Source organism: Ranitomeya variabilis, chromosome 6, assembly GCF_051348905.1.
Source record: "Ranitomeya variabilis isolate aRanVar5 chromosome 6, aRanVar5.hap1, whole genome shotgun sequence".
NCBI classification, from domain to species: Eukaryota; Metazoa; Chordata; class Amphibia; order Anura; family Dendrobatidae; genus Ranitomeya; species Ranitomeya variabilis.
The window spans coordinates 430,341,469-430,368,580 of record NC_135237.1 but is presented as its reverse complement, the minus strand read 5'-3'; the positions used below and the strand labels follow the sequence as shown (position 1 = coordinate 430,368,580).

General features: G+C 41.5%; 1 protein-coding gene across 4 annotated transcripts in view; it reads right to left on the bottom strand.

Moving 5' to 3' along the window:
* Positions 1 to 12,798: 12,798 nt before the first annotated feature.
* Positions 12,799 to 27,112, bottom strand: part of LOC143782664 (uncharacterized) — a 64,983-nt gene continuing 50,669 nt past the window's right edge. For all 4 annotated transcript variants that reach the window (XR_013217016.1, XR_013217017.1, XM_077270380.1 and 1 more), the window contains 2 exons: positions 18,506 to 18,666; positions 12,799 to 16,762 (listed from right to left, as the gene is read on the bottom strand). Coding sequence is in view for 2 of the 4 variants with exons in the window: in XM_077270380.1 (XP_077126495.1) it covers positions 16,680 to 16,762; positions 18,506 to 18,666 (244 nt within the window). In the remaining 2 variants the exon portion in view is untranslated. The remainder of the gene's footprint in view (positions 16,763 to 18,505; positions 18,667 to 27,112) is intronic.

Sequence of the window (27,112 nt, the reverse complement as noted above, 5' to 3'; positions counted from 1 at the left end):
GTATTGTTTCCGCCGGTGCCCTAGATGCAATATTTCCTCCTACAAAACTGGTGGTTCCCTGACCCTGACTGCTTTTGGCTGGCAAAGAAACCTGCACAGATACTGCCGGTGGTGCGGAAAATGGTGGCCTTACAGTGACGGAAGGGATGTTGCGTTGCTGACTAGCTTCATTGGCCGAGGGTGCTACAACCTTAAGGGACGTTTGGTAGTTAGTCCAGGCTTGAAAATGCATGGTGGTTAAGTGTCTATGCATGCAACTAGTATTTAGACTTTTCAGATTCTGACCTCTGCTTAAGCTAGTTGAACATTTTTGACAGATGACTTTGCGCTGATCAGTTGGATGTTGTTTAAAAAAATGCCAGACTGCACTCTTCCTAGACTCGGATCCCTTTTCAGGGATTGCAGACTGAGCTTTAACCGGATGGCCACGCTGTCCTCCAACAGGTTTTGGCTTTGACACGCGTTTTGGGCCAGATACGGGCCCGGCAGATGGAACCTGTTGCGATGTTGATGCCTGCTGCGGCCCCTCCTCCACCTCCGCTTCTGAACTACTGCCGCCTGCACCCTGTTCCCCCAATGGCTGCCAATCGGGGTCAATAACTGGGTCATCTATTACCTCCTCTTCGAGCTCGTGTGCAACTTCGTCTGTGTCACTGTGTCGGTCGGTGGTATAGCGTTCGTGGCGGGGCAACATAGTCTCATCAGGGTCTGATTGTGGATCTGTACCCTGAGAGGGCAATGTGGTGGTCTGAGTCAAAGGAGCAGCATAGTACTCTGGCTGTGGCTGTGCATCAGTGCACTCAATGTCAGAATCTACTTGTAATGGGCATGGCCTGTTAAATGTTTCACTTTCTAAGCCAGGGACGGTATGTGTAAAGAGCTCCATGGAGTGACCCGTTGTGTCGCCTGCTGCATCCTTCTCTCTTGTTGTAGTTTTTGCTGAGGAGGACAAGGAAGCGACTTGTCCCTGACCGTGAACATCCACAAGCGACGCGCTGCTTTTACATTTACCAGTTTCGGAAGAGGAGGCAAAAGAGCTAGAGGCTGAGTCTGCAATGTAAGCCAAAACTTGCTGTTGCTGCTCCGCCTTTAAAAGCGGTTTTCCTACTCCCAGAAAAGAGAGCGTTCGAGGCCTTGTGTAGCCTGACGACGAAACTGGCTCCACAGCTCCAGACTTAGGTGGAATATTTTTATCCCCACGACCACCTGATGCTCCACTACCACTACCATCATTACCAGCTGACAATGAACGCCCACGACGACCTCTTGCACCAGACTTCCTCATTGTTTTAAAATCTTAACCAAAGTAACTTTATTTGTTGCTGTCAAACAACTTACACGGTGAGCTATAACTTCAGTATGATTTCAATATCCCTTAACAGGTTGGTGAGACCACAAGGAAAATCAGGCACAATGTTACACACTCTGTTTTCTGTGGCACAAAATCACAGAGATGACACACACGCAGGACTGTCACTCAAGCACTAATGTCAATATTAATCTCCCACCTAATTTATTTATTTTTTTTCTCAGGGAGACTTTAGAAACCAAATAATATTTAAAAAAAAAAAAAAAAAAAAAAGGCTTTCTATGGCCCACAATTAGAGAGAGAGAGGTGGCACACCCAGGAGTCAAGACTGGCGCACAAGCTGAAAGGGCAATATTACTCTCCCACTGTTTTTTTAAGTTTTTTTTCTTTTATTTTCAGGGAGACTTTAGAAACCAAATAATATTAAAAAAAACAAAAAAATAAATAGCCTTTCTATGGCCCACTGAATGAGAGAGAGGTGGCACACCCAGGAGTCAAGACTGGCACACAAGCTGAAAGGGCAATATTACTCTCCCACTGTTTTTTTAGGTATTTTTTTTTTCAGGGAGACTTTAGAAACCAAATAATAAGAAAAAAAATAAATAAATAAATAGGCTTTCTATAGCCCACTGAATGAGAGATAGCACACACAGCAGTGGCACACAAGCCCTGACTGAGGCCAATATTTTTCTCCCACTGATTGATGTAGTGTTTTTGTGTTGAGGTAGATTTTAGAACACAAATCAAGGAAAAAAAAAATAAATGCTTTCTATGGCCCACTGAATGAGAGAGAGGTGGCACACCCAGGAGTCAAGACTGGCACACAAGCTGAAAGGGCAATATTACTCTCCCACTGTTTTTTTATGTATTTTTTGTTTTTTAAGGGAGACTTTAGAAACCCAATAATATTTTTTAAAAAAAATAAATAGGCTTTCTATGGCCCACTGAATGAGAGGGAGAGAGGTGGCACACCCAGGAGTCAAGACTGGCACACAAGCTGAAAGGGCAATATTACTCTCCCACTGTTTTTTTATGTTTTTTTTTTTTTTCAGGGAGACTTTAGAAACCAAATAATATTAAAAAAACCAAAAAAATAAATAGCCTTTCTATGGCCCACTGAATGAGAGAGAGAGGTGGCACACCCAGGAGTCAAGACTGGCACACAAGCTGAAAGGGCAATATTACTCTCCCACTGTTTTTTTATGTATTTTTTGTTTTTTAAGGGAGACTTTAGAAACCCAATAATATTTTTTAAAAAAAATAAATAGGCTTTCTATGGCCCACTGAATGAGAGGGAGAGAGGTGGCACACCCAGGAGTCAAGACTGGCACACAAGCTGAAAGGGCAATATTACTCTCCCACTGTTTTTTTTATGTATTTTTTGTTTTTTAAGGGAGACTTTAGAAACCCAATAATATTTAAAAAAAAAAAAAAAGGCTTTCTATGGCCCACAATTAGAGAGAGAGGTGGCACACCCAGGAGTCAAGCTGAAAGGGCAATATTACTCTCCCACTGTTTTTTTTTTTTTTTTTTTCAGGGAGACTTTAGAAACCAAATAATATTAAAAAAACCAAAAAAATAAATAGCCTTTCTATGGCCCACTGAATGAGAGAGAGAGGTGGCACACCCAGGAGTCAAGACTGGCACACAAGCTGAAAGGGCAATATTACTCTCCCACTGTTTTTTTATGTTTTTTTTTTTTTCAGGGAGACTTTAGAAACCAAATAATATTAAAAAAAACAAAAAAATAAATAGCCTTTCTATGGCCCACTGAATGAGAGAGAGAGGTGGCACACCCAGGAGTCAAGACTGGCACACAAGCTGAAAGGGCAATATTACTCTCCCACTGTTTTTTTAGGTATTTTTTTTTTTTCAGGGAGACTTTAGAAACCAAATAATAAGAAAAAAAATAAATAAATAAATAGGCTTTCTATAGCCCACTGAATGAGAGATAGCACACACAGCAGTGGCACACAAGCCCTGACTGAGGCCAATATTTTTCTCCCACTGATTGATGTAGTGTTTTTGTGTTGAGGTAGATTTTAGAACACAAATAACACAAATCAAGGAAAAAAAAAAATGCTTTCTATGGCCCACTGAATGAGAGAGAGGTGGCACACCCAGGAGTCAAGACTGGCACACAAGCTGAAAGGGCAATATTACTCTCCCACTGTTTTTTTATGTATTTTTTGTTTTTTAAGGGAGACTTTAGAAACCCAATAATATTTAAAAAAAAAAATAAATAGGCTTTCTATGGCCCACTGAATGAGAGGGAGAGAGGTGGCACACCCAGGAGTCAAGACTGGCACACAAGCTGAAAGGGCAATATTACTCTCCCACTGTTTTTTTATGTTTTTTTTTTTTTTTCAGGGAGACTTTAGAAACCAAATAATATTAAAAAAACCAAAAAAATAAATAGCCTTTCTATGGCCCACTGAATGAGAGAGAGAGGTGGCACACCCAGGAGTCAAGACTGGCACACAAGCTGAAAGGGCAATATTACTCTCCCACTGTTTTTTTATGTATTTTTTGTTTTTTAAGGGAGACTTTAGAAACCAAATAATATTAAAAAAAAAACAAAAAAAAAGGCTTTCTATGGCCCACAATTAGAGAGAGAGAGGTGGCACACCCAGGAGTCAAGACTGGCGCACAAGCTGAAAGGGCAATATTACTCTCCCACTGTTTTTTTAAGTTTTTTTTTTTTTATTTTCAGGGAGACTTTAGAAACCAAATAATATTAAAAAAACCAAAAAAATAAATAGCCTTTCTATGGCCCACTGAATGAGAGAGAGAGGTGGCACACCCAGGAGTCAAGACTGGCACACAAGCTGAAAGGGCAATAATACTCTCCCACTGTTTTTTTATGTATTTTTTGTTTTTTAAGGGAGACTTTAGAAACCAAATAATATTTAAAAAAAAACAAAAAAAAAAAGGCTTTCTATGGCCCACAATTAGAGAGAGAGAGGTGGCACACCCAGGAGTCAAGACTGGCGCACAAGCTGAAAGGGCAATATTACTCTCCCACTGTTTTTTTATGTATTTTTTGTTTTTTAAGGGAGACTTTAGAAACCCAATAATATTAAAAAAAAAAAAAAAAAAAAGGCTTTCTATGGCCCACAATTAGAGAGAGAGGTGGCACACCCAGGAGTCAAGCTGAAAGGGCAATATTACTCTCCCACTGTTTTTTTTTTTTTTTTTTTTTTTTCAGGGAGACTTTAGAAACCAAATAATATTAAAAAAAACAAAAAAATAAATAGCCTTTCTATGGCCCACTGAATGAGAGAGAGAGAGGTGGCACACCCAGGAGTCAAGACTGGCACACAAGCTGAAAGGGCAATATTACTCTCCCACTGTTTTTTTATGTATTTTTTGTTTTTTAAGGGAGACTTTAGAAACCAAATAATATTAAAAAAAAAACAAACAAAAAAGGCTTTCTATGGCCCACAATTAGAGAGAGAGAGGTGGCACACCCAGGAGTCAAGACTGGCGCACAAGCTGAAAGGGCAATATTACTCTCCCACTGTTTTTTTAAGTTTTTTTTTTTTTATTTTCAGGGAGACTTTAGAAACCAAATAATATTAAAAAAACCAAAAAAATAAATAGCCTTTCTATGGCCCACTGAATGAGAGAGAGAGGTGGCACACCCAGGAGTCAAGACTGGCACACAAGCTGAAAGGGCAATATTACTCTCCCACTGTTTTTTTATGTATTTTTTGTTTTTTAAGGGAGACTTTAGAAACCCAATAATATTAAAAAAAAAAAGGCTTTCCATGGCCCACAATTAGAGAGAGAGGTGGCACACACAGGAGTCAAGACTGGCACACAAGCTGAAAGGGCAATATTACTCTCCCACTGTTTTTTTTATGTATTTTTTGTTTTTTAAGGGAGACTTTAGAAACCCAATAATATTTAAAAAAAAAAAAGGCTTTCTATGGCCCACAATTAGAGAGAGAGGTGGCACACCCAGGAGTCAAGCTGAAAGGGCAATATTACTCTCCCACTGTTTTTTTATTTATTTTTATTTTTTTCAGGGAGACTTTAGAAACCAAATAATAAGAAAAAAAATAAATAAATAGGCTTTCTATAGCCCACTGAATAAGAGATAGCACACACAGCAGTGGCACACAAGCCCTGACTGAGGCCAATATTTTTCTACCACTGATTGATGTAGTGTTTTTGTGTTGAGGTAGAATTTAGAACACAAATCACGGAAAAAATAAATAGGCTTTCTATGGCCCACTCAGTGAGAGATGGCACACACAGGGATGGCACTGTAGCAGAAATGCCAATCTTAATCTCCCACAAAAAAAAAACAAAAAACAGGGACTGTCCTACAATTACTATCTCCCTGCAGTAATCTAAGCCAGGTATGGCAGGCAGCAATAGGAGTGGACTGATGCACAAATTAAATAAAAAGTGTGGACAAACAAAAAAGATAGCTGTGCAGAAAGGAACAAGAGGATATGTGCTTTGAAAAAAGCAGTTGGTTTCCACAGTGGCGTACACACAGCAATACAGCTATCACGGAGCCTTCTAGGGCAGCCCAATGAGCTACAGCGCTGAGGAAAAAAAAAAATAAAATAGCTTCCACTGTTCCTGCACACCGAAGGTGGTGTTGGACAGTGGAAATCGCTACAGCACAAGCGGTTTGGTGGTTAGTGGACCCTGCCTAACGCTCTCCCTGCTTCTGACGAAGCGGCAGCAACCTCTCCCTAAGCTCAGATCAGCAGCAGTAAGATGGCGGTCGGCGGGAACGCCCCTTTATAGCCCCTGTGACGCCGCAGACAGCAAGCCAATCACTGCAATGCCCTTCTCTAAGATGGTGGGGACCAGGATCTATGTCATCACGCTGCCCACACTCTGCGTTCACCTTCATTGGCTGAGAAATGGCGCTTTCCGCGTCATTGAAACGCGACTTTGGCGCGAAAGTCGCGTACCGCATGGCCGACAAGCACAGGGGTCGGATCGGGTTTCATGAGACGCCGACTTAGCCAAAAGTCGGCGACTTTTGAAAATGATCGACCCGTTTCGCTCAACCCTAGTTATAGGACTACAGGATTTGGTATCCCAGTATGTTCATTTCTATAGGCTACTCTACAGGACAGAAGAGTCTACAGTCTTACAATAAAGGTCAAATCAGTGATTCCAATGATTAGACCAGGCCTGCACAACATACGATCTGCAGGCCACATATGGCTCGCCAAAGGATATTGTGCGGCCCACAGAGAACTGGGAGACCTAGATTCTCATCTTCCTGTGTTCAGCTGTATTTGTGAATACAGTTAAATACTTTGGCACTGGGCAAGGGACAGGGCAGAGCAGCGTTTATCAACCCCCACACACCAATGTGGAGCTGTGACCTCATGAGAGCAGAGGAGGCAAGGGTGTGCCAGAAAAAGTAAGCGCTCCTGGAGAAGCGGATGATTAAATATGCTGTAATAGGAGGAAGTCTGGGGGTTGCTGTTACTATGGAGCCGCATTATGGGGCAAAAGGGGAGAAGATTGTGAAGGATGTTGAGTTTGCAGAGGGGCATTTGTGTGAGTGAATATTATGGAGAGGAGCGATTTGGGGGTGAATATTTTGGAGATGAGCGGTGTGGGGTGGATTTAACAGAGAGCGGCTGTGGAGGGGAATATTACGGAATGAGCAGTATGGGGGGAATATGACATAGTGGAGCAGTGTGAGGGAGAATATGATGGAGAGGAGAGGTGTGGGGGGAATATGACAGAAGGAGCTGTGTGGGGGAATATTACAGAAAGGGGCAGTGAGTGGGACAGTATGGAGAGGGGCAATGTGGGGAGGATATTTATATTTAGATTTATGGGCCTGTATAATGATACTGATTTTATGTTTAAGCACTTTCCATGTTGGAAGTGCTGCTGAAGATGGAGAGGAGGGAAGTCTGCAGAGATCAGCACTGGGCATGAAATCTCATCATGGCGTCTGTACTATGTGGAGACTAAAGGGATGAGAATGATCAGAGAAGATGTCACCTATAAGGTATCTGGATATAAAAGTTTATTTGTATTCCTTCCTGTGTCTCATCAGTGCTGTGGTTCCTATATAGTCTAGACGAGTCTGATGATAGCTGGTAACAACAACTCATAGTATCTCCTTCCCATTGTTAAGGACATACTTGGAGTTGCAGGTTTACGGGATACAACTGTATATGGGGCTGACCTGAAACTGCAGTTGATCATTGTACTAAGCTTGATGATGTATTCCTGAACTGACAGTGGTTCTGGAGCTGCTATCATGTGCTGACGGTGGTTCTGGTTCTGTTTTCATGCACTGATGGTGGTTCTGATCATGTAGCACTAGCAATCCACTCTTCATGTTAAAACTAAAAATCCTCAAAACTTAGTATTGAGATTATGATGAGGATTTGGTTGAATTTCTGCTCCAAACACTTTGTATAAGTTTGGTTGTGTTCACATTGATTTTTGTGCAGCAGAAACTCTCCAAATCCTTTTCAAATACTCAAAACTTGGTTCAGCTGATGTATTCATGTAAATACCCCTTTACATTTTTTTGTGACCCTTAAGATTGGTTCAATATGTCAATGTAGCCATTAGACCAAAAGATCATGTGCACCTGTGGTCTAGACGATGGTACAGTAGTGAACTATTGTGCTCTTAGGCTACGTTCACATTTGCGTTGTGCGCCGCAGCGTCGGCGCCGCAGCGCACAACGCAAACAAAAACGCGGCAAAACGCACGCTAAAACGCTGCGTTTTGCGCCGCATGCGTTGTTTTTGGCCGAAAGTTGGACGCAAAAAAAATGCAACTTGATGCGTTTCTTGCGTCCAACGCTTGCGGCCATGCGGCGCAAAACGCAGCACAACGCATGTCCATGCGCCCCCATGTTAAATATAGGGGCGCATGACGCATGCGGCGCCGCTGCGGCGCCCGACGCTGCGGCGCTGACCGCAAATGTGAACGTAGCCTTATAGAAAAAGCAAATGTGTGATTTTGCAGGCAGCTAAATTTGCTCTAATTCCCAGCTGTGATAGAAATGCCATCACTTACACCGGAAGCTCACATACAAGGTCCTTCTATCTTCCCAATGCCTCAGTAGGCAGAATGCTTCTCTTGTGCAGTGAATGACTCCTTGCATTTAATAGACTGGTATACATTGGTCTGGGCTTGACATTCTTTTAATACACTTCTCACTAGATAAAATCAGTTGCACTTACAATCTGTACATGAAATGTATGCAGCGTATACAGATTGTGTTGTATTATTTTCATGTGACAAATTGGCTTAAGTCATTTGCATAAAAATCCAACAAGGGTCATCTTGATTTAAGCATTAGCTAGAGAACTGGTTACGGGTGGACAGCATTTGCTTTCCAATGGTTTCAGCATGACAAAATAAATGATTGTTCTGCACAATAACTAATGAACTCAGACAAGTAGTGTTGCTGGAGGATTGAGCGCTCCATGCTGACTCACTTGCTTACAGAAACATACATATGCTTTTTATAAAGTTTCTGAATCCCCCTCTGTATTATTTGAGACCTGAAAAGCTAATAGCACAGTGGGTAATCATGCCATTATCAGGTTACAATGTAGTAAAGTCTGTTCAAACGATGATTACATATGTTAATGAGTGTCGTTATAATGCACTACACAGCACATTACCTTCATAAATATAATTGTTTATGCACTGTAATGAGGGGATACAATGCCCCCAAACTAATGGCATTCACTAAATTGTTATTTATTGCTATAAAAGACTGCCATTAGACAAGAAAATCTTAGAATACCTCTTACTGTATGTGTTCCGAGCATTTTTAAAAAAAAGCTGCCACTCAGCTCTCCCTCCTTCTGACACGGAGAAGGAAAAGCTGTGAGACTTTCCACAGAATTCCATCTTAATGCTTCGCTCTACCTGCAGAAGCAGGAGGTGGGTTCATTTACAGAGTTTAATGAAGGTCATTAAGTTTTACCCCTCAGTCAGGGTTAATGCATTACCTGGCAACCAAAATTGGATCTCACATCAGAACCTTGGCTGTGAATCAAACTACTCAAACCCAACCGTTGTATGAAATTACCCACAGGGAAGGTAAAAAATAAAGTACTGAAATCAGAATAGATGTAATCTCAGTTCAATGTGGCCGTTTATTCTAAGGTAACTAGGACAGACCCAGAGTCGGAAACAAGGAGGCAGCATTGAGGTCCACGCTTGTGAACATCGGGGTGTCAGTTCTATAAAGTCTGCACTATGCAAGGAAGATCTCAACATTGCAGGAGACTCTTGAGTAAGAAATTGCAATATCGCTCATACAAAATGTGAGACTTTTCGGCAGAACATTGATAATAAAGCCAAATTGCTCTGCTGAAAACATTCCACCTTTTGTACGAGTCATGTTGCGAACGGATAGAAATTCCGTTACCAAGAATCTCCAGTGAGGCCAGGACTAAGCCATGGTGAGTTAGGACATGGTTGTATGGCATATTTTCAATGCATTAACAACATATTTGAAGCATATTTTTTATATCACTTTATAAAATAGATTCCTATTTTCAAGACTCCCTTACCTTAAGGGTATCTGCAACCTGTCATTACTCAAGGGAGCACTGCTGACCCTGATGACATGGGCACCTAAAGCTTGCACCACCATCTAACACTTGGTGGCCACTTAATGCAGCCTCATAAGTTAATTGTATATTACGACACACTACTGTATATAGCAAAGAGACTAATGGTGTTATTTGTACACTTTTTGTTTGGGCACTGTAGCTTACACCAAATTATACTTTCATAGGGCATTTTTTTTTCAACTAGATGTATACATTTTTGACTAACAATAATTTTTGTCATTGGCCTTCATTAAAAATGTTAAGCAGTTTGCTTCTGCAACCTGTATCTTTCACTGTACATATCAGACTGCATATTGAGTTAATTGTGAATCAGTCAGTGTGACTATTCTGAGGGTAGGCTTTGTAAATCTTTGGAGGGAATTCATTTATTCCTCTTTTCTGACATATAAATTAAAAAAAAAAATTGAGTTTCTGCATTGGCCCCACTACGTTTTAGAAAAGAGCGCTGCTCCCTGCAATGGGGCATCTAATCGACAGGTAAGGATGATGTCAGCATTTACTGTACATCAAAATGTCCATTATTCTTCCATCACCTATACTGTACATGGGAAACAAGCATTTCTCCCAATATTGGTGATGTAAAAATACAGGGAATTGTTTCTACAGTGAATGGTGCTATCAGCCTTACTGTTATGATAGTGTAGAAACTCACTCTGCAAAAACAGGTAACCAGGGGTGAACCTAGCCTCCCTGCTGCCTGAGGCGAACTGCAAAACGCCCCCCCCCCCCCCCCCCCCACCACACATAGTAAAATCAGTACAAATAAATCTGGTTTACTCATTACTCGCCTAACCTGACGCACATGTAAAATATATTCCTATTTAAAAGTGTATGTATTTGAAATATCGATCTTTACACTTGTTAAATTTCTGCTTAAGTAGTAGAAAACAAAGGATTAAGAATACTTCTCACTGTACAGCAGACATAGACAGATGGGAGTAGTAGAGTAGTCCCATCAGACGATGCCTGGCTACACAGACAGAAACACACAGACCCGTACACACACACAGACACAGATACACACAGACACCCACACACACAGATCTAAAATATATGATCAAATAAGGCAGCACACTGCGGCGCTAAAACATGCAAACATGAAACATGAAAATTGAACTGCATTACTGCATTAGAAATATGAAAAAATTTGAGCATTTAGCACATAAATTGGCCAATTCATGTGTAGATAGTAGCCACAATGAGGCATCTCTAGTATACCAGGACCTAGACATTCCTTTCCTCACTGAGAATAAACGTCTTCATCTGAATGGAAACCTACTGTGAATCCTGTGGAGGGGAAAACTGACCGTCAAATCTAAACAAAGAATAAGCGTGAACAGGTGCTGAACCTAGAGTCACCAACTTGTATACAGTCAAACAAACAAGGCAGCACACTGCAGCGCTAAAACATGCAAACATGAAACATGAAAATTGAGCTGCATTACTGCATTAGAAATATGAAAAAATGAGAGCATTTAGCGCATAAATTGGCCAATTTATGTGTACCTGGTAGCCACATTAAGGCATTTCTCGTATACCAGGACCTAGACATTCCTTTCCTCACTGAGAATAAGCGTCTTGACTGGTCAGTTTTTTTAAATTTGTATTCATTAGCCTTCTGACTGAGCACTCCACCTTTTAGCCACAGGTGTTTTAATCACAGCAAGACCATTTCCCCTCCACAGAGAGAGAGATTATAGTCTAAGAAGAGGATTCACAGTAGGTTCCCATTCAGATGAAGACGTTTGTTCTCAGTGAGGAAAGGAATGTCTATGTCCTGGTATACGAGAGATGCCCTAATGTGGCTACCAGGTACACATGAATTGGCCAATTTATGCGCTAAACGCCCTCATTTTTTCATATTTCTAATGCAGTAATGCAGTTCAATTTTCATGTTTCATGTTTGCATGTTTTAGCACCGCAGTGTGCTGCCTTATTTATTTGACTGTATGTGAGTTGGTGACTCTAGGCTCAGCACCTGTTCACACTTATTCTGTGTTTAGATGTGAAGGTCAGTTTTTTTAAAATCTAAAATATATAATGTCCAGAGCTATATATAATATGTAATGTCCAGAGAGATCTATAATATATAATGTCCAGAGATCTAAAATATATAATGTCCGGAGATATATATAATATACTAGATGGTGGCCCAATTCTAACGCATCAGGTATTCTAGAATATGTATGTATGTATGTACGTTACGCTTAGCACAGCCACGTAGTATAAAGCACAGCCACATAGCATATAACACAGCCACATAGTATATAGCACAGCCACATAGTATATAGCACAGCCACATAGTATATAGCACAGCCACATAGTATATAGCAGCCACATAGTATATAGCACAGCCACATAGTATATAGCACAGCCACATAGTATATAGCACAGCCACATAGTATATAGCAGCCACATAGTATATAGCAGCCACATGCTATATAGCACAGCCCACCTAACACAGACAGCCACGTAGTATATAGCACAGTCACATAGTATATAGCAGCAACATAGTATATAGCAGCCACTTAGTATATAGCACAGCCCACGTAATATATAGCACAGCCCACGCAGTATATAACACAGGCAACGTATTATGTAACACAGCCCACGCAGTATACACTCACCGGCCACTTTATTAGGTACACCATGCTAGTAACGGGTTGGACCCCCTTTTGACTTCAGAACTGCCTCAATTCTTCGTGGCATAGATTCAACAAGGTGCTGGAAGCATTCCTCAGAGATTTTGGTCCATATTGACATGATGGCATCACACAGTTGCCGCAGATTTGTCGGCTGCACATCCCAAAGATGCTCCATACAAGGCAGGATGGATCCATGCTTTCATGTTGTTTACGCCAAATTCTGACCCTACCATCCGAATGTCGCAGCAGAAATCGAGACTCATCAGACCAAGCAACGTTTTTCCAATCTTCTACTGTCCAATTTCGATGAGCTTGTACAAATTGTAGCCTCAGTTTCCTGTTCTTTGCTGAAAGGAGTGGTACCCGGTGTGGTCTTCTGCTGCTGTAGCCCATCTGCCTCAAAGTTCGACGCACTGTGCGTTCAGAGATGCTCTTAGGCCTACCTTGGTTGTAACGGGTGGCGATTTGAGTCACTGTTGCCTTTCTATCAGCTCGTACCAGTCTGCCCATTCTCCTCTGACCTCTGGCATCAACAAGGCATTTCCGCCCACAGAACTGCCGCTCACTGGATTTTTTTTCTTTTTCGGACCATTCTCTGTAAACCCTAGAGATGGTTGTGCGTGAAAATCCCAGTAGATCAGCAGCTTCTGAAATACTCAGACCAGCCCTTCTGGCACCAACAACCATGCCACGTTCAAAGGCACTCAAATCACCTTTCTTCCCCATACTGATGCTCGGTTTGAACTGCAGGAGATTGTCTTGACCATGTCTACATGCCTAAATGCACTGAGTTGCCGCCATGTGATTGGCTGATTAGAAATTAAGTGTTAACAAGAAGTTGGACAGGTGTACCTAATAAAGTGGCCAGTGAGTGTATAAAGCTGCCCACGTAGTATATAGCAGCCAGGCAGTATATAACAAAGCCCACGTAATATATAGCTCAGCCCACGTAGTATATAGCATGCATAGGGTATTCCAGAATATGTATGTATGTATGTACATCACACTTAGCACAGCCACGCAGTATATAGCACAGCCACGTAGTATATAACACAGCCACGTAGTATATAGCACAGCCATGTAGTATATAGCACAGTCACGTAGTATATAGCATAGCCACGTAGTATATAGCACAGCCACATAGTATATAGCAGCCACATATTATATAGCAGCCACATAGTATACAGCACAGCCCACGTAACACAGACAGCCACATAGTATATAGCACAGCCACATAGTATATAGCACAGCCATATAGTATATAGCAGCCACATAGTATATAGCAGCCGCATAGTATATAGTAGAGCCTACGTAATATATAGCATAGCCCACACAGTATATAACACAGGACATGTAGTATATAACACAGCCCATGCAGTATATACACACTGGCACTGACTGGAGGGGAGTAGGGAGGGAGCACTGACTGGAGGAGAGTAGGGAGGGGCCAATTCGCGGCTGGACTAAGCCTGTCACTGATTTGTCACGGCCTGCTGGCCGTGACCAATCAGCGACACGGGATTTCCGTTACAGACAGACAAACAGACGGAAGTACTCCTTAGATGATTATATAGATAATGTCCAGAGAGATTTATAATATATAATGTCCAGAGATCTAAAATATATAATGTCCAGGCAAATGTATAATATATAATGTCCAGAGATATATTTTTACACCGACTCTATCTGGGAGCAAACATTGCCTGCTGAGTGTCTGCACACAGGCAGAGACGAGGCTGTGTATAGTGACCCGCCGAGCAGAATTTCAATGAGCAGTAAATCAATCTCTTCTACTGTTTGTATAGAATGGTTCAATTGTCCTTTGACCACTGAACACGTGCTGCCGAGAACACGTGCTGCCAAGATTGTTCTGTGCGCATGGATAGCGTGGTATTCCAGTCTAAACAGGCTATTAAATAACCACCAGCTAATTTCTTTGTGACTCTCTCTCTCTAAGGTGTTTAGCAGGGGTGTAACAATCGATGTTGCCACTGCGACCAGGCCAAGTGGGTGAGGGGCCCGCTGATGCCAGCAAGTACTCCAGCTAGATGTGTGTCCTTGGACACATATTGCTGCTCAGACCCTTCGGGCCCGTGGGTAGCAGTACATGCTGCCGACCAATCAGAAGCCAGTAGCTGAAGCTGGTGTGCATGTAACTGGGGGTGCAAGGCTGTGACATCATGCACTCCCGTCAGTTGCATGCTGAAGTCAAAGGATGCATGGTGAAGGAGTGAATGGGTGGAGTTGTTTTTTTGTTTGTTTTTTTAATCAGTGGGTACAAGGTGGCCATACTACTACATGGTTGACTATTGGGAGTGCATTATACCGTATGGAGGACTATGGGGAGTGCATTATACTGTATCGAGGTCTATGGGGTGCATTATACTATATGGAGGACTATGTGAGTGCATTATACAATATGGAGGACTATGGGGTGCATTATACTGTATGGAGGTCTATGGGCTATGCATTATACTGTATGGAGGACTATTATGGTGCATTATACTATATGGAGGCCTATGAAGGTGCAATATACTGTATGGAGGACTATGGGGAGTGCATTATACTGTAAGGAGGACTGTGGGGGTGCATTATGCATCTTCTATGGAGCCCCATGACCTCTATGTACTCCTTGGTTAGTATAATGGTTTATTTTTTCTATACATTAAAGAACATTGGCAGAACGGTGGACATATATCAGGATGCGGATATATACCAGGATGGGGCCAGGATGAGGGACATATACACCAGGATGAGGGACATATATACATATAATTCTGGATGGGTGTGGGCTCTGTCCCAATCTTACACTGGGGCCCATCAGACTCTAGTTACGCCACTTATTTGGCCACCTTAAAAACAGAAAAGATTTGATCTGCACTATGGGTTCATTGCAGGTGACAGCCTCAGCTATGCTGCATTTTACACCTTCAGCTCTGCAGCCTACAATCCTCACATCTTACATTTCACATCCTCAGCTCTTGCAGATTTAACAACCTTTTTTTTACTTGATACCATTCTGCTATATCTGACACCCTCTGTCAATTCTATCGCCCTCAGCTCTACTACACTCAACAAACTCATTGCAGCTTCTTCTGAAATAGTAACCTTACCCGCATTTGATATTCTCAGTTTGGGATATCTGACAAATTGAGATTTTATTACATCTGACAATCTCATCTTTATTTATTCTGACAACAAGCTAAATACGACTAAAAACAGCTTCCTGACAACCTCAGGTTTGCTCTATATTACAGGCAAAATCTTTATCTGTGAAACCTCAGCTCATCGGGTATATGATAACCGCAGCTCTGCTACATCTGACCTCACCTTTGCTCGATCCAACAAACTCCAGCCTGCTGGATCTGACAACCTCACACAGTCTTAGCAGGACCATATCTGACAACCTCAGCTCATCCACATAGGGTAGCACCAACTCTGCTACATCTTTACTGCTTTCAGATCTGAAAACCCCAGCTGGTTCACAAAGCTTATCTACTTCTACTACTTATAACAGTCTAATGGAGGGAAGCAGTGAACTGTGACGGAGCCATGCAGCAGCAGGGTGGGGCTTGCGTGAGATGTTTACAGTTACTTACTGCTGGTTATTGTTCTGTGTGACTAGTCCCAGCAATGTGTGTGTCCCAGCAGGTCAGGAGACTGGGCACCGCCTCTGCACCTCAGCCTGGGTAAGTGGTAAGTCACCTGCCGGGCACATTAGGTTGTTGTGAGTCGGACAGTGTCAGCAGGGATTACAGGGAGAGTCGGCAACACGTGTTCTGATTGCCGCTCTGCCACCCCCTGTCTTTAGGGATGCTCTGCTGCCTGAGGCAAAGTACTCAACTTGCCTCATGATAGCGGCGACCCTGCAGGTAACACATTAAAACCTGCAAATTACCCTGTACAGACCAGAATTTCTGATCCTATAGGCCTAGTGGTTCCCATGTGAGCTGAGATAGCCCAATCCACAGACTAGACAATTCAAGGGTGCCGACATTTTCCGCCATGACTGTACATTATAGCAGATGTAATTGCTGGAGCAGGTATTTGATTCTGGTCCACAGCATCCCAGAAAGATGCATCAAATATATGCTGTATTTCACTCCAAAAAGCTTTTCTTCAAGCCAAGGTGAATCGTTCTCTTTTATTCTTCTTCTTCTGAACTCTTCTTTTTTGACTTATGACCATGTGAAATTTTACAACTGTCAAAATACAAAAATCTTAAGATTAATAGAAAAATTAGAACATTGGTTCTCACTAACCCTGAAACACAAAATTTTCTAGTTTACTAATAGATATCTAAGAGTTTATTAATAAAAGCCATGCATGATATACCGTAAACAAGATAATAATAATAATCTTATTTATATAGAGCCAACATATTCCGTTGAACTTTACTAGATATAGACCCAGGGGGTAGGGAGGAAAGTAATTAGTTTGAGGGAGGATTATTGATTTATGAAAAGCTATGCCTATTTACATGGAAATGTATGTAACCAGATATTGTTTTATCTGAAGTAATAAATATTTTGGAGATAATTTGATGAATTATAAACATATATAGCTCTGGCAAAAATTAAGAGACCACTGCAAAATGTTCAGTTTGTCTGATTTTTCCCTTTATAGGTATATTTTTGAGTAAAATGTAAATTGTTCTTTTATTCTATAAACTTCTGACAACATGACTCCGAATTTCCAAGCAATAATTTTTTTTTTCTGATAGAGAAAAATGGTCAAAATAAAAAAAAGCAGTGCTTTCAGACCTCAGATATTGTAAAGAAAACAAATTCATAATCATCTAGAAACAACAATACTAAAGTTTTAACTCAGGAAGAGTTCAGAAATCAATATTTTGTGGAATAACCATGATTTTTAATCACAGCTTTCATGCGTCTTGGCATGCTTTCCACCAGTCTTTAACACTGCTTCTGGTGCAAAAATGTAAGCAGTTCTTCTTTGCTTGATGGCTTGTGACTATCCATCATCCTTTTGATTACATTCCAGAGGATTGGGTTGCCCATGGCAGGGTTTTGATGTGGTGGTCTGTTAATTTTTGCCAGAGCTGTATATACCGTATAAACTCGAGTGTAAGCCGAGTTTTTCAGCACATTGTTTTGTGATCAAAACGCCATCCTTGGCTTATACACGTGTCATTGTTCCAGGAGACAGCGGGGGAGGGGAGTGGGGTAGCAGTCGGTCACAGAATGCAGGAGCCGGTGGCTGCAGCTAAAGCTTGCGCCCGCTGCTAAAGAGAAATGAATATTCACTGCACTGGCACTAAATATTAATTTCTCTTATAGCGCGCACAGTGTCAACCGCAGTCGCCGGCTTCCAGCAGCTGCTGAGCAATCACAGGGGCACGCTACTTAAGAGCTATGAATATTCACCTCTCTCCACTCCCATAAGCGTGGAGAGAGGTGAATACTCATTACCTTATTGAGCGGGGGCACGTGATCGCACGACTGCTGGCACCGGAACAAGATGCAACGAGGGCGCGCAGGGAAGGTAAGTAGGATTCTTTAATGCTTTTCTCATGGGGGCCCTGCATACAAGGATATGGATGAGGAACCATGCATACAAGGATAGGGATGAGGAACCATGCATACAAGGATAGGGATGAGGAACCATGCATACTGTACAAGTATAGGGATGAGGAGCTATGCATACCAGGATGGGTAGCCATGAAATATGGTGAATTTGAACAATATTTTTGTTAGGTTAGGCTATGGGTTGAACTAGATGGACTTACAGTCTTCCTTCAACCTTAATAACTATGTAACTATGTAACTATGTAATATAAAACTAATTTTGTGCAAATCTCATTTTACATATTGCAGCAGATTGCATCAGACAGATAAGGAAAGCATGACCTTGGGTTCTGCCACACATGGTTTCCCATCATGATTAAGGGAGCTTAGTCTCCAGAAACACATTGAGATTCTTACCCATATGGTTTGTGCTGAAGTTTGTATCCTCCATGTTTAAGTTTGTGAATAAAGAAAACTTTTTTTCACAGATTCGGTGAAGCTGGACATTTTCTTCTCTTGATTTCCGGTCATACCTTGTCGCCATCACATCACATGGCATACCACAGCCAATCAGGAAGCTATCAAAGCATGTATAAAAACAGAAGTAGGGAATGCAGGAGCCATTTAGTGATGAATCTGGGTAGTGAAAGGATGTCACAGCTTACAACTTAGGTATAGAGATAGGGAGAGAAAGCCCAAAAAGAATGTAGAAGCTTTAAAAATAGTACATGGCAGCACAGCAGTGAAGAAGATTAGTTTGTGAAGAAATAAGAATAATACAGTTTTAATTGATAGTGAGAGAAATATAAGAGAGTTGTTGTGTCTGTGAGCTAGGGCCTATGATCAGTGCCATTATAGTGTTGCAGAAGTTTTGATTCACCCTGGCCGGACCTTACCATTGCTACTACAGTAGATTGATAAGTTTCTCCCTATGTACAGTACATGCAAGTGAGAGACCTGCCAATAAGCTGCAGCAGTGCTGAGAAAATCTAGCAGGGAGCACTGGATCTTTAAACTATATTTTCTCTGAAATACAGGAGTGCTTCAGAGAATAATATACCTGCCTGCAATTCACGCTGTTCAAGGTTTGACCTGCATGAATCGCCTAACAGGTTCCCTTTAACTTTGTGAATGCATCACGAAGAGTGTGTATCACACACAGTACTAATTTTTTACACATCTTGCTTATTAGTTTAAATTGACATGTTCAAGTTACACCACATCAGTTGTTTATCTCGTAATTTTTGGTCTTTATGATTTTACATTTCTAAGGCTGTGTTTGCATTGTGCATCTAGAAAGGAATTTGATACAACACTCCTAGGAGGACTCATAGTGTTGTAAATGTCTTTGTAGTGCAATTGGTGGCTTTGGAGTACTTTCAATTCACTGCAAATGCCTTCCATCGAATCAGATTTTCTATGCAGATTCATCAGAGACACTCATTAGTAATAGTAGCGATACAATAAAGTCAAACACTACGGGTAAGGCAATAAACTCCTTATATGAAGATCATTTTATCAAGTTTGAAAGTCAAAAGTGTGAGTAGCGTGGTGACTTTGATACAGAGAAATAATCAGTGGAATAATCTAATTACATTGTTTTACTCCTAAGAATAATTTATTATTTACACTTGTTATTATATATGCTTTTAGCTTCATTAGTCTGCAATACTGGAAACAATGATACCTCCATGTCCTATTTATCAAATTAATGGTGCAATTTCACTGTGACACTTCTCACATTCATTAAAGAAAGTGGAGTAAAATACATTTCTATTAGATTAGTGTTATGCAATAAAGATCTAGAGACTGGCAATATGTTGTACTAGTTGGAAAATATTTGCATATATCAGAAAATAAGTTTGGTGTGAAATTCTGTCAGCTATATAGCCACATGTATATAACTACATTAATAGCTAATATTATCCCGAAGATGAAAATGCATTTTTATTTGGATTCATGTAAAGTCAAGTGCATTTAGATTGTAATCTCTTTTGCATAGTACAGTGAGATTCCTTTAAGTAAAGTTTCATGGCTCGAATTCAGGGCTCGATCCAGTGACATCTGGCTGTGTGGTCAGTTTCCTTCTCTGATGGACCACAGCCTGTGTTGTCCTTGTCCAACTGCTGATAATGCTCTTGTCTTTCTTTTGCTTTGGTGCTGGTGTTTTCACTTCCTCGTTTGGTTTGTCCTATCATATCTTGGGAGTGGTTATTTATACTCTCCTGGCATATGCAGTCTTATCTGGATTTGGGTTCCTTTGTCTTCTGTCTTTCATGTATGGCTGTGTGAACATGTTCTTATACTTGTGTCTCACACTCTGTCTGTGTGCTCTATGTTCTGTTGTTGTTTTGAGTTACACTCTGTGTATAGTTGAGGGTACAGTTAAGGACACTCAGGGTCCGACATTCAGTGGGGGCGCAATCAGACAGGACAAATCATTTGTCAGGTTAGGGACTTGTGTTGTCTGTAAACGAACATGTGATGTGCAGATGTTCCATCTCCCCTGGTTTGTCCATCCATGTGTGAGTGTTATGGCTCAGTCATAACATTATAGCCAGCCCATTTAGTGTGTTCTGGCCATATGGATCTGGTTTTCGCCTTGGCTGCACAGCTACACACCTTGTCCCTGGAGGTCACAGAGACTAGGGACCAACAGCAGCATGCACGTTCGGGCGTGTCTAGTGACAGAGGTCATTCGAATAGTCTGTAATGGAATCTGTAGTGTGCAGGTCAGGTGTAACATCTCCCCTGTTTTGTCCATCCCCATGCGAGTGTTAGGGCTCATTCATAACACAGAGAATACCTCACATTCAACGTCCAATAGATCATGAAATAACAGCACACAGAGTCCCAGAGGCTTCTTAGTAAATGTTCCTAGGTTGGAATTATAACCGCAAATGTGGTTATGAGGATCCTAAGGCCCATTAAACTGAGTCAATTTTAGGCATATTATATTGGTATTAATTAAAAAAAAAATTGATATTTAATAATAAGTAAATATAATCAGTAAGTCTTCAGTAAATTGATCATAAAAGGCTCTACATGTCATTAGAATGGGTATCCCAAGGTCCCTGTCCACCTCACCTGCATGAAATTTGTATAAAGCAACAGTCAAACATGCCCAGTCATGCTCTATATACAGTGTATGAACACAGGACCTTTAACTCGTTACAAATACATTATATGTTGGGAGCTTGTGCATAGAGTAGGGATAAAGAACCGAACCTACTCAATACATAGAAAGTGTTGGCTATGTTAAATAACTGACAACTGCTTGCAGTGACCACAAAAGCAGAAATCACTGATGGAGTCGTTTCATGTTTTTGAATGCCATGGTCATTAGCATCAGCAGCATCAGCGTGGTTAGATGGGGAGCTCTTTGTCACCTCTTCACTGCCCCCAAAAGAAAGTTGACAATGAGGTGCCGGCCAAATGAAGGCTACTGTGTCTACCACGTTAAAACTATTATTACTGTTAGTACTCATGCCTATACTTAGTACTCAGGCTAAAAATTCCAGTCCAGTACAGTTAAAAAATGCAACTTTAAATCCTTTAAATCATTTGCTAAATGAAAAAAAGGTGTGAAAAAACATAAACATTTATGGCATTACTGCTTCTGTAAAAGTCTAAACTATTAAAATATGACTTTATAAATCCTGCACAGAGAAAAGAAAAATGGCATAAATGTTGTTTCTGGTTACCTTGTCTCCCCAACAAAGAAGGAATATACCCTAAGGAGTGCTAATAAAAACTACAGATCACAAGCAGTTCTCAGAATATGGCAACAAAAAAACAATTTAAAAAAAATAAATAAATAATTTATTTTAACCCCTTCACCCCGAAGCCTGTTTTCACCTTCCTGACTGGGCCAATTATTTCAATTGCGACCAAAGTAAATTCATGAGTTAATAATTTTGGAACGCTTCAACAAAACATAGTGATTCTGAGAATGTTTTCTCGTGGCATATTGTACTTTATGATAATGGTAAAATTTGCTCGATATGAATTGCATTTATTTGTGAAAATGTCAGAAATTTGGCAAACATTTTGAAAATGTTGCAATTTTCAAACTTTTCATTTTATGTCCTTAAACCAGAGAGTTATCTCACAGAAAATAGTTGATAAATAATATTTACTACACGTCTACTTTAGATCAGCACAATTTTTGAAACTTAATTTTTTTTTGTCAGATAGTTAGAAGGGTTAAAAGCTGACCAGCAATTTCTCATTTTTCCAACAAAATTGACAAAACTATTTTTTTAGGGACCATATCACATTTGAAGTGAATTTAGGGACCTACAGTGCCTACAAGTAGTATTCAACCCCCTGCAGATTTAGCAGGTTTACACATTTGGAATTAACTTGGCATTGTGACATTTGGACTGTAGATCAGCCTGGAAGTGTGAAATGCACTGCAGCAAAATAGAATGTTATTTCTTTGTTTATTTTTTTTTTTAAATTGTGAAAAGTCTTTTCAGAGGGTCATTTATTATTCAACCCCTCAACCCACCAGAATTCTGTTTGGTTCCCCTAAAGTATTAAGAAGTAGTTCAGGCACAAAGAACAATGAGCTTCACATGTTTGGATTAATTATCTCTTTTTCCAGCCTTTTCTGACTATTTAAGACCCTCCCCAAACTTGTAAACAGCACTCATACATGGTCAACATGGGAAAGACAAAGGAGCATTCCAAGGCCATCAGAGACAAGATCGAGGAGGGTCACAAGGCTGGCAAGGGGTACAAAACCCTTTCCAAGGAGTTGGGCCTACCTGTCTCCACTGTTGGGAGCATCATCCGGAAGTGGAAGGCTTATGGAACTACTGTTAGCCTTCCATGGCCTGGACAGCCTTTGAAAGTTTCCTCCCGTGCCGAGGCCAGGCTTGTCCGAAGAGTCAAGACTAAACCAAGGACAACAAGGAAGGAGCTCCGGGAAGATCTCATGGCAGTGGGGACATTGGTTTCAGTCAATACAAAAAGTAACGTACTCCACCGCAATGGTCTCCGTTCCAGACGAGCCCGTAAGGTACCTTTACTTTCAAAGCGTCATGTCAAGGCTCGTCTACAGTTTGCTCATGATCACTTGGAGGACTCTGAGACTGACTGGTTCAAGGTTCTCTGGTCTGATGAGACCAAGATCGAGATCTTTGGTGCCAACCACACACGTGACGTTTGGAGACTGGATGGCACTGCATACGACCCCAAGAATACTATCCCTACAGTCAAGCATGGTGGTGGCAGCATCATGCTGTGGGGCTGTTTCTCAGCCAAGGGGCCTGGCCATCTGGTCCGCATCCATAGGAAGATGGATAGCACGGCCTACCTGGAGATTTTGGCCAAGAACCTCCGCTCCTCCATCAAGGATCTTAAGATGGGTCGTCATTTCATCTTCCAACAAGACAACGACCCAAAGCACACATCCAAGAAAACCAAGGCCTGGTTCAAGAGGCAAAAAATCAAGGTGTTGCAGTGGCCTAGTCAGTCTCCTGACCTTAACCCAATTGAAAACTTGTGGAAGGAGCTCAAGATTAAAGTCCACATGAGACACCCAAAGAACCTAGATAACTTGAAGAAGATCTGCATGGAGGAGTGGGCCAAGATAACTCCAGAGACCTGTGCCGGCCTGATCAGGTCTTATAAAAGACGATTATTAGCTGTAATTGCAAACAAAGGTTATTCCACAAAATATTAAACCTATGGGTTGAATAATAATTGACCCACACTTTTATGTTTAAAATTTATAAAAATTTAACTGAGCAACAAAACTTTTTGGTTTGTAAGATTTATGCATCTATTAATAAATCCTGCTCTTGTTTGAAGTTTGAAGGCTCTAACTTATTTGCATCTTATTAAACCTGCTAAATCTGCAGGGGGTTGAACACTACTTGTAGGCACTGTATATGAGAGAAAATACCCCAAATTTTAAAAACTGTACCCTTTAAAGTCCTCAAAACCTCATTCAAGAAGTATATTAACCCTTCAGGTGCTTCACAGGAATTAATGCAATGTGGAAGTAAAAAATGTATATTTTACTTTTTTTCTAAATTTTACTTTAGCCCCATTTTTCTTATTTTCACAAGGGTAACAGGAGAAAATGGTCCCCAAACTTTGTTGTTCATTTTCTCCTGAGTATGTCGATACACCATACATGGGATAAAACTACTGCTTGGGCACACGACAGGGCTCGGAAGGGAAGGAGCTTCCATTGACGTTTGGAATGCAACATTAGCTGAAGTAGATAGTGGACACTGTGCCATGTTTGCAGAACCCCCACAGGTGCGTCACAGAATTTTATATTGTTGAGCCAGGAAAATGAAAAAAAAAATACATATTTATCATAAAAATGTTCCTTTATCCCCAAATATTTAATTTTTACAAGGATTTCATGAAATCCTGACTCCACTATGCGTTAAAAAACGCATGCGTTTTTGCCGCGAAAACGCACATGTGGTGCGTTTTTTCAAAACGCAGCATGTTGCTACTATGAGCAAAACACGCAGGAACAACGCAGGTGACCTGCCAGTGACCTCAGGTGCAGTTTTGGTCAGGATTTTACCTGCATAAAATCCTGACCAAAGCCTGAAGCAAAACTGAACGTGGACACATACCCTTAGTGTGAGTAAAAGCTCAACTGAACAAGCTCCATTTTGTCCTATCCAAAGAGCACTGACAACATCTGCTACAGGCCTGGCTACTCGACTTCCTTTCTTTGGCAGTTGCACAGCGGTACACCTTGTAGATGAGGCTCAGAAAGTGCATGTGGTACAGCGGCCTCTCCTCCTCTTCTTCCACCTTAACATCACACACAGTACAATCCTCAGAGGTGGCACCCAAATCACCCTTGTTTTCCCCAGCATCAAAAATTTCCAAACGCCCAACTGACTGTGGGGAACCTCATATGGGCCATTCTGCAGAGGTTTTAGATCTCACTTAGAGGAAAATACATTGCAGTTTCCCACACAGATGCGAAGTAATGCAACCATGACAAGCACTGCATCCTCAGCCCCTACTTTGGCTGTGGCCAGCACTGGTCGCAAGTGTGCAGTTCGCAGGGGTGAGAAGGGTTGCCTAGCCTGGGAGTTTCTTGAGACCATAAAGGGTGATCCAACACACGTTATCCATCAAATTTGCAAAAATAAACTCAGTAGAGACGAAAATTGCAATAATTTGACAACTACATACAAGAACCGGCACATACGTAATCAACATGCATTAGCGTGGTAATATCACTGTGCTAAAATGTGGACTAGAGGGCCTCGCCAACCACTGCTGTCTCATCAACACCATCTGCTGCTTCTTCCTCCTCCATCACCATTCCAAGTCTTCTCACACAGCTCTCTGGTCGCAGAAACTACAATTGCTTACCCACCACAGTCGGGATGAGTGAGAACTCATCAGCTGTTACGGAAGTGGACATGACTGCTGCTTTTGTGTCTCTGCCTGCACCTCACTCACAGTCCAGAAGATTTTCCTCTCCTCCATACTCCACCCTCTCTCAGCACAGCAGCCAGCCCTCAGTCCCACAGTTGTGGTCACGTAAAAGATTGTTACCTCTTACACATGGCAAAGCTAAGTATTTGAAATCCACATCTCCAATCTGTTGGCCATGGAAATGCTGCCTTTCCACCTTGTGGATACAGACAGTTTCAGGAAGTTGATGGCCGTCGCAGTCCCCAGTACCAGTTGCCAAATCGGCATTACTTCTCTAAGAAAGCTGTGTCTGCACTACACCAGCATGTCGCCGACAACATCACCCATTCCCTGAAAAAATCTGGGTCTGCCAGGGTGCATTTCAACACTGACACCAGGACGAACAAACCTGGGTAGGGGCATTACATCTCGCTGACTGGGCACTGGGTGACTATGGTGCCTGTAGGGGCAGGCAGTCAAGGAGCTGCTTCACAAGTTTTGGAATCCCCAAGGCTTGTGGGAAAAACAATCCTGTCATGTCTTGGAGGTTTTGTCATGCCCGGCTGCCAGCATTCTCTCAGAACGTGTCTTCAGCGTTGCTGATGGTGTCCTGAAGGATTAAGTGCATCCAGCTGTCCCCTTAAATAGTAGACCAGCTAACTTTCATCAAGATGAACAAGTCATGGATCTCCAATGACTTTTGAACTTCAGTCGCAGATTGGGCTGACTAGGCAATAGTGTAGTTTTTAGTGTCATTCATTGATCTTGCGTTATTGCAGCCTGTACCATCTTTGTGGTGTCTTCTGTGCCTGCTGTTACTGCTGCTGCTGATGTTACAAACAATTTTTTCAAATGTGAAGACTCAAAGTCGGATCTCCATCTTGTTTGTTGACTGTAGTAGAAGTTGTACCAGAGGCCTATTATACTGTTTCTACTCTGTGGAAATTGATGCGGTATAAGTGATTAGGCAACTTTATTATCTGGGTCAATGTGATTACAGCGATTCCAGATTTATATCTGGCTTTTATGTTTGCCTGCTGTCACACAATAAAAGATGCTTTTTATTGCAAAAAAAAAAAAACAGTTTTCGCAACACCATTTATAGAGAGCTATAATTTTTCGATATTTCAGCGAACAGAGTCTTGTGAGGGCTTGTTTTTTGCGGGACGTGTTGAAGTTTTTATTGGTACCATTTTCAGACACATGACATTTTTTGATCGCTTTCTAATCCAATTTTTGTGAGGCAGAATTAACAAAACCAGCAATTCAGGATTTTTTGGAGGGAGTTTATGCCTCAACGAGCATTAGCTGGTGATCGGGTTTGAATCGTAAATCCCCTCCCCACATGTTTGGTGCCTGTTACACAGTCAATAACCATGCGGGGATTGCCTGCCAGTCACTGTAATGTCGTAGCCATCTTGGTAGTGGCATTACTGTGATGGGCTGGCCGCATTACCTCATGAGAAGTTATAGAAGGACAGGTGCCGCCACGCTTGGCACACTAACATCATTGTACAGCTCAGGGACAGTTGTGCTTGGATGGAGATTGCAGTTATCCAGGCCTGTGTGTGCACAGTTTACTAGAGTCCTCTAGTGTTGAAAATGGTGCTGATG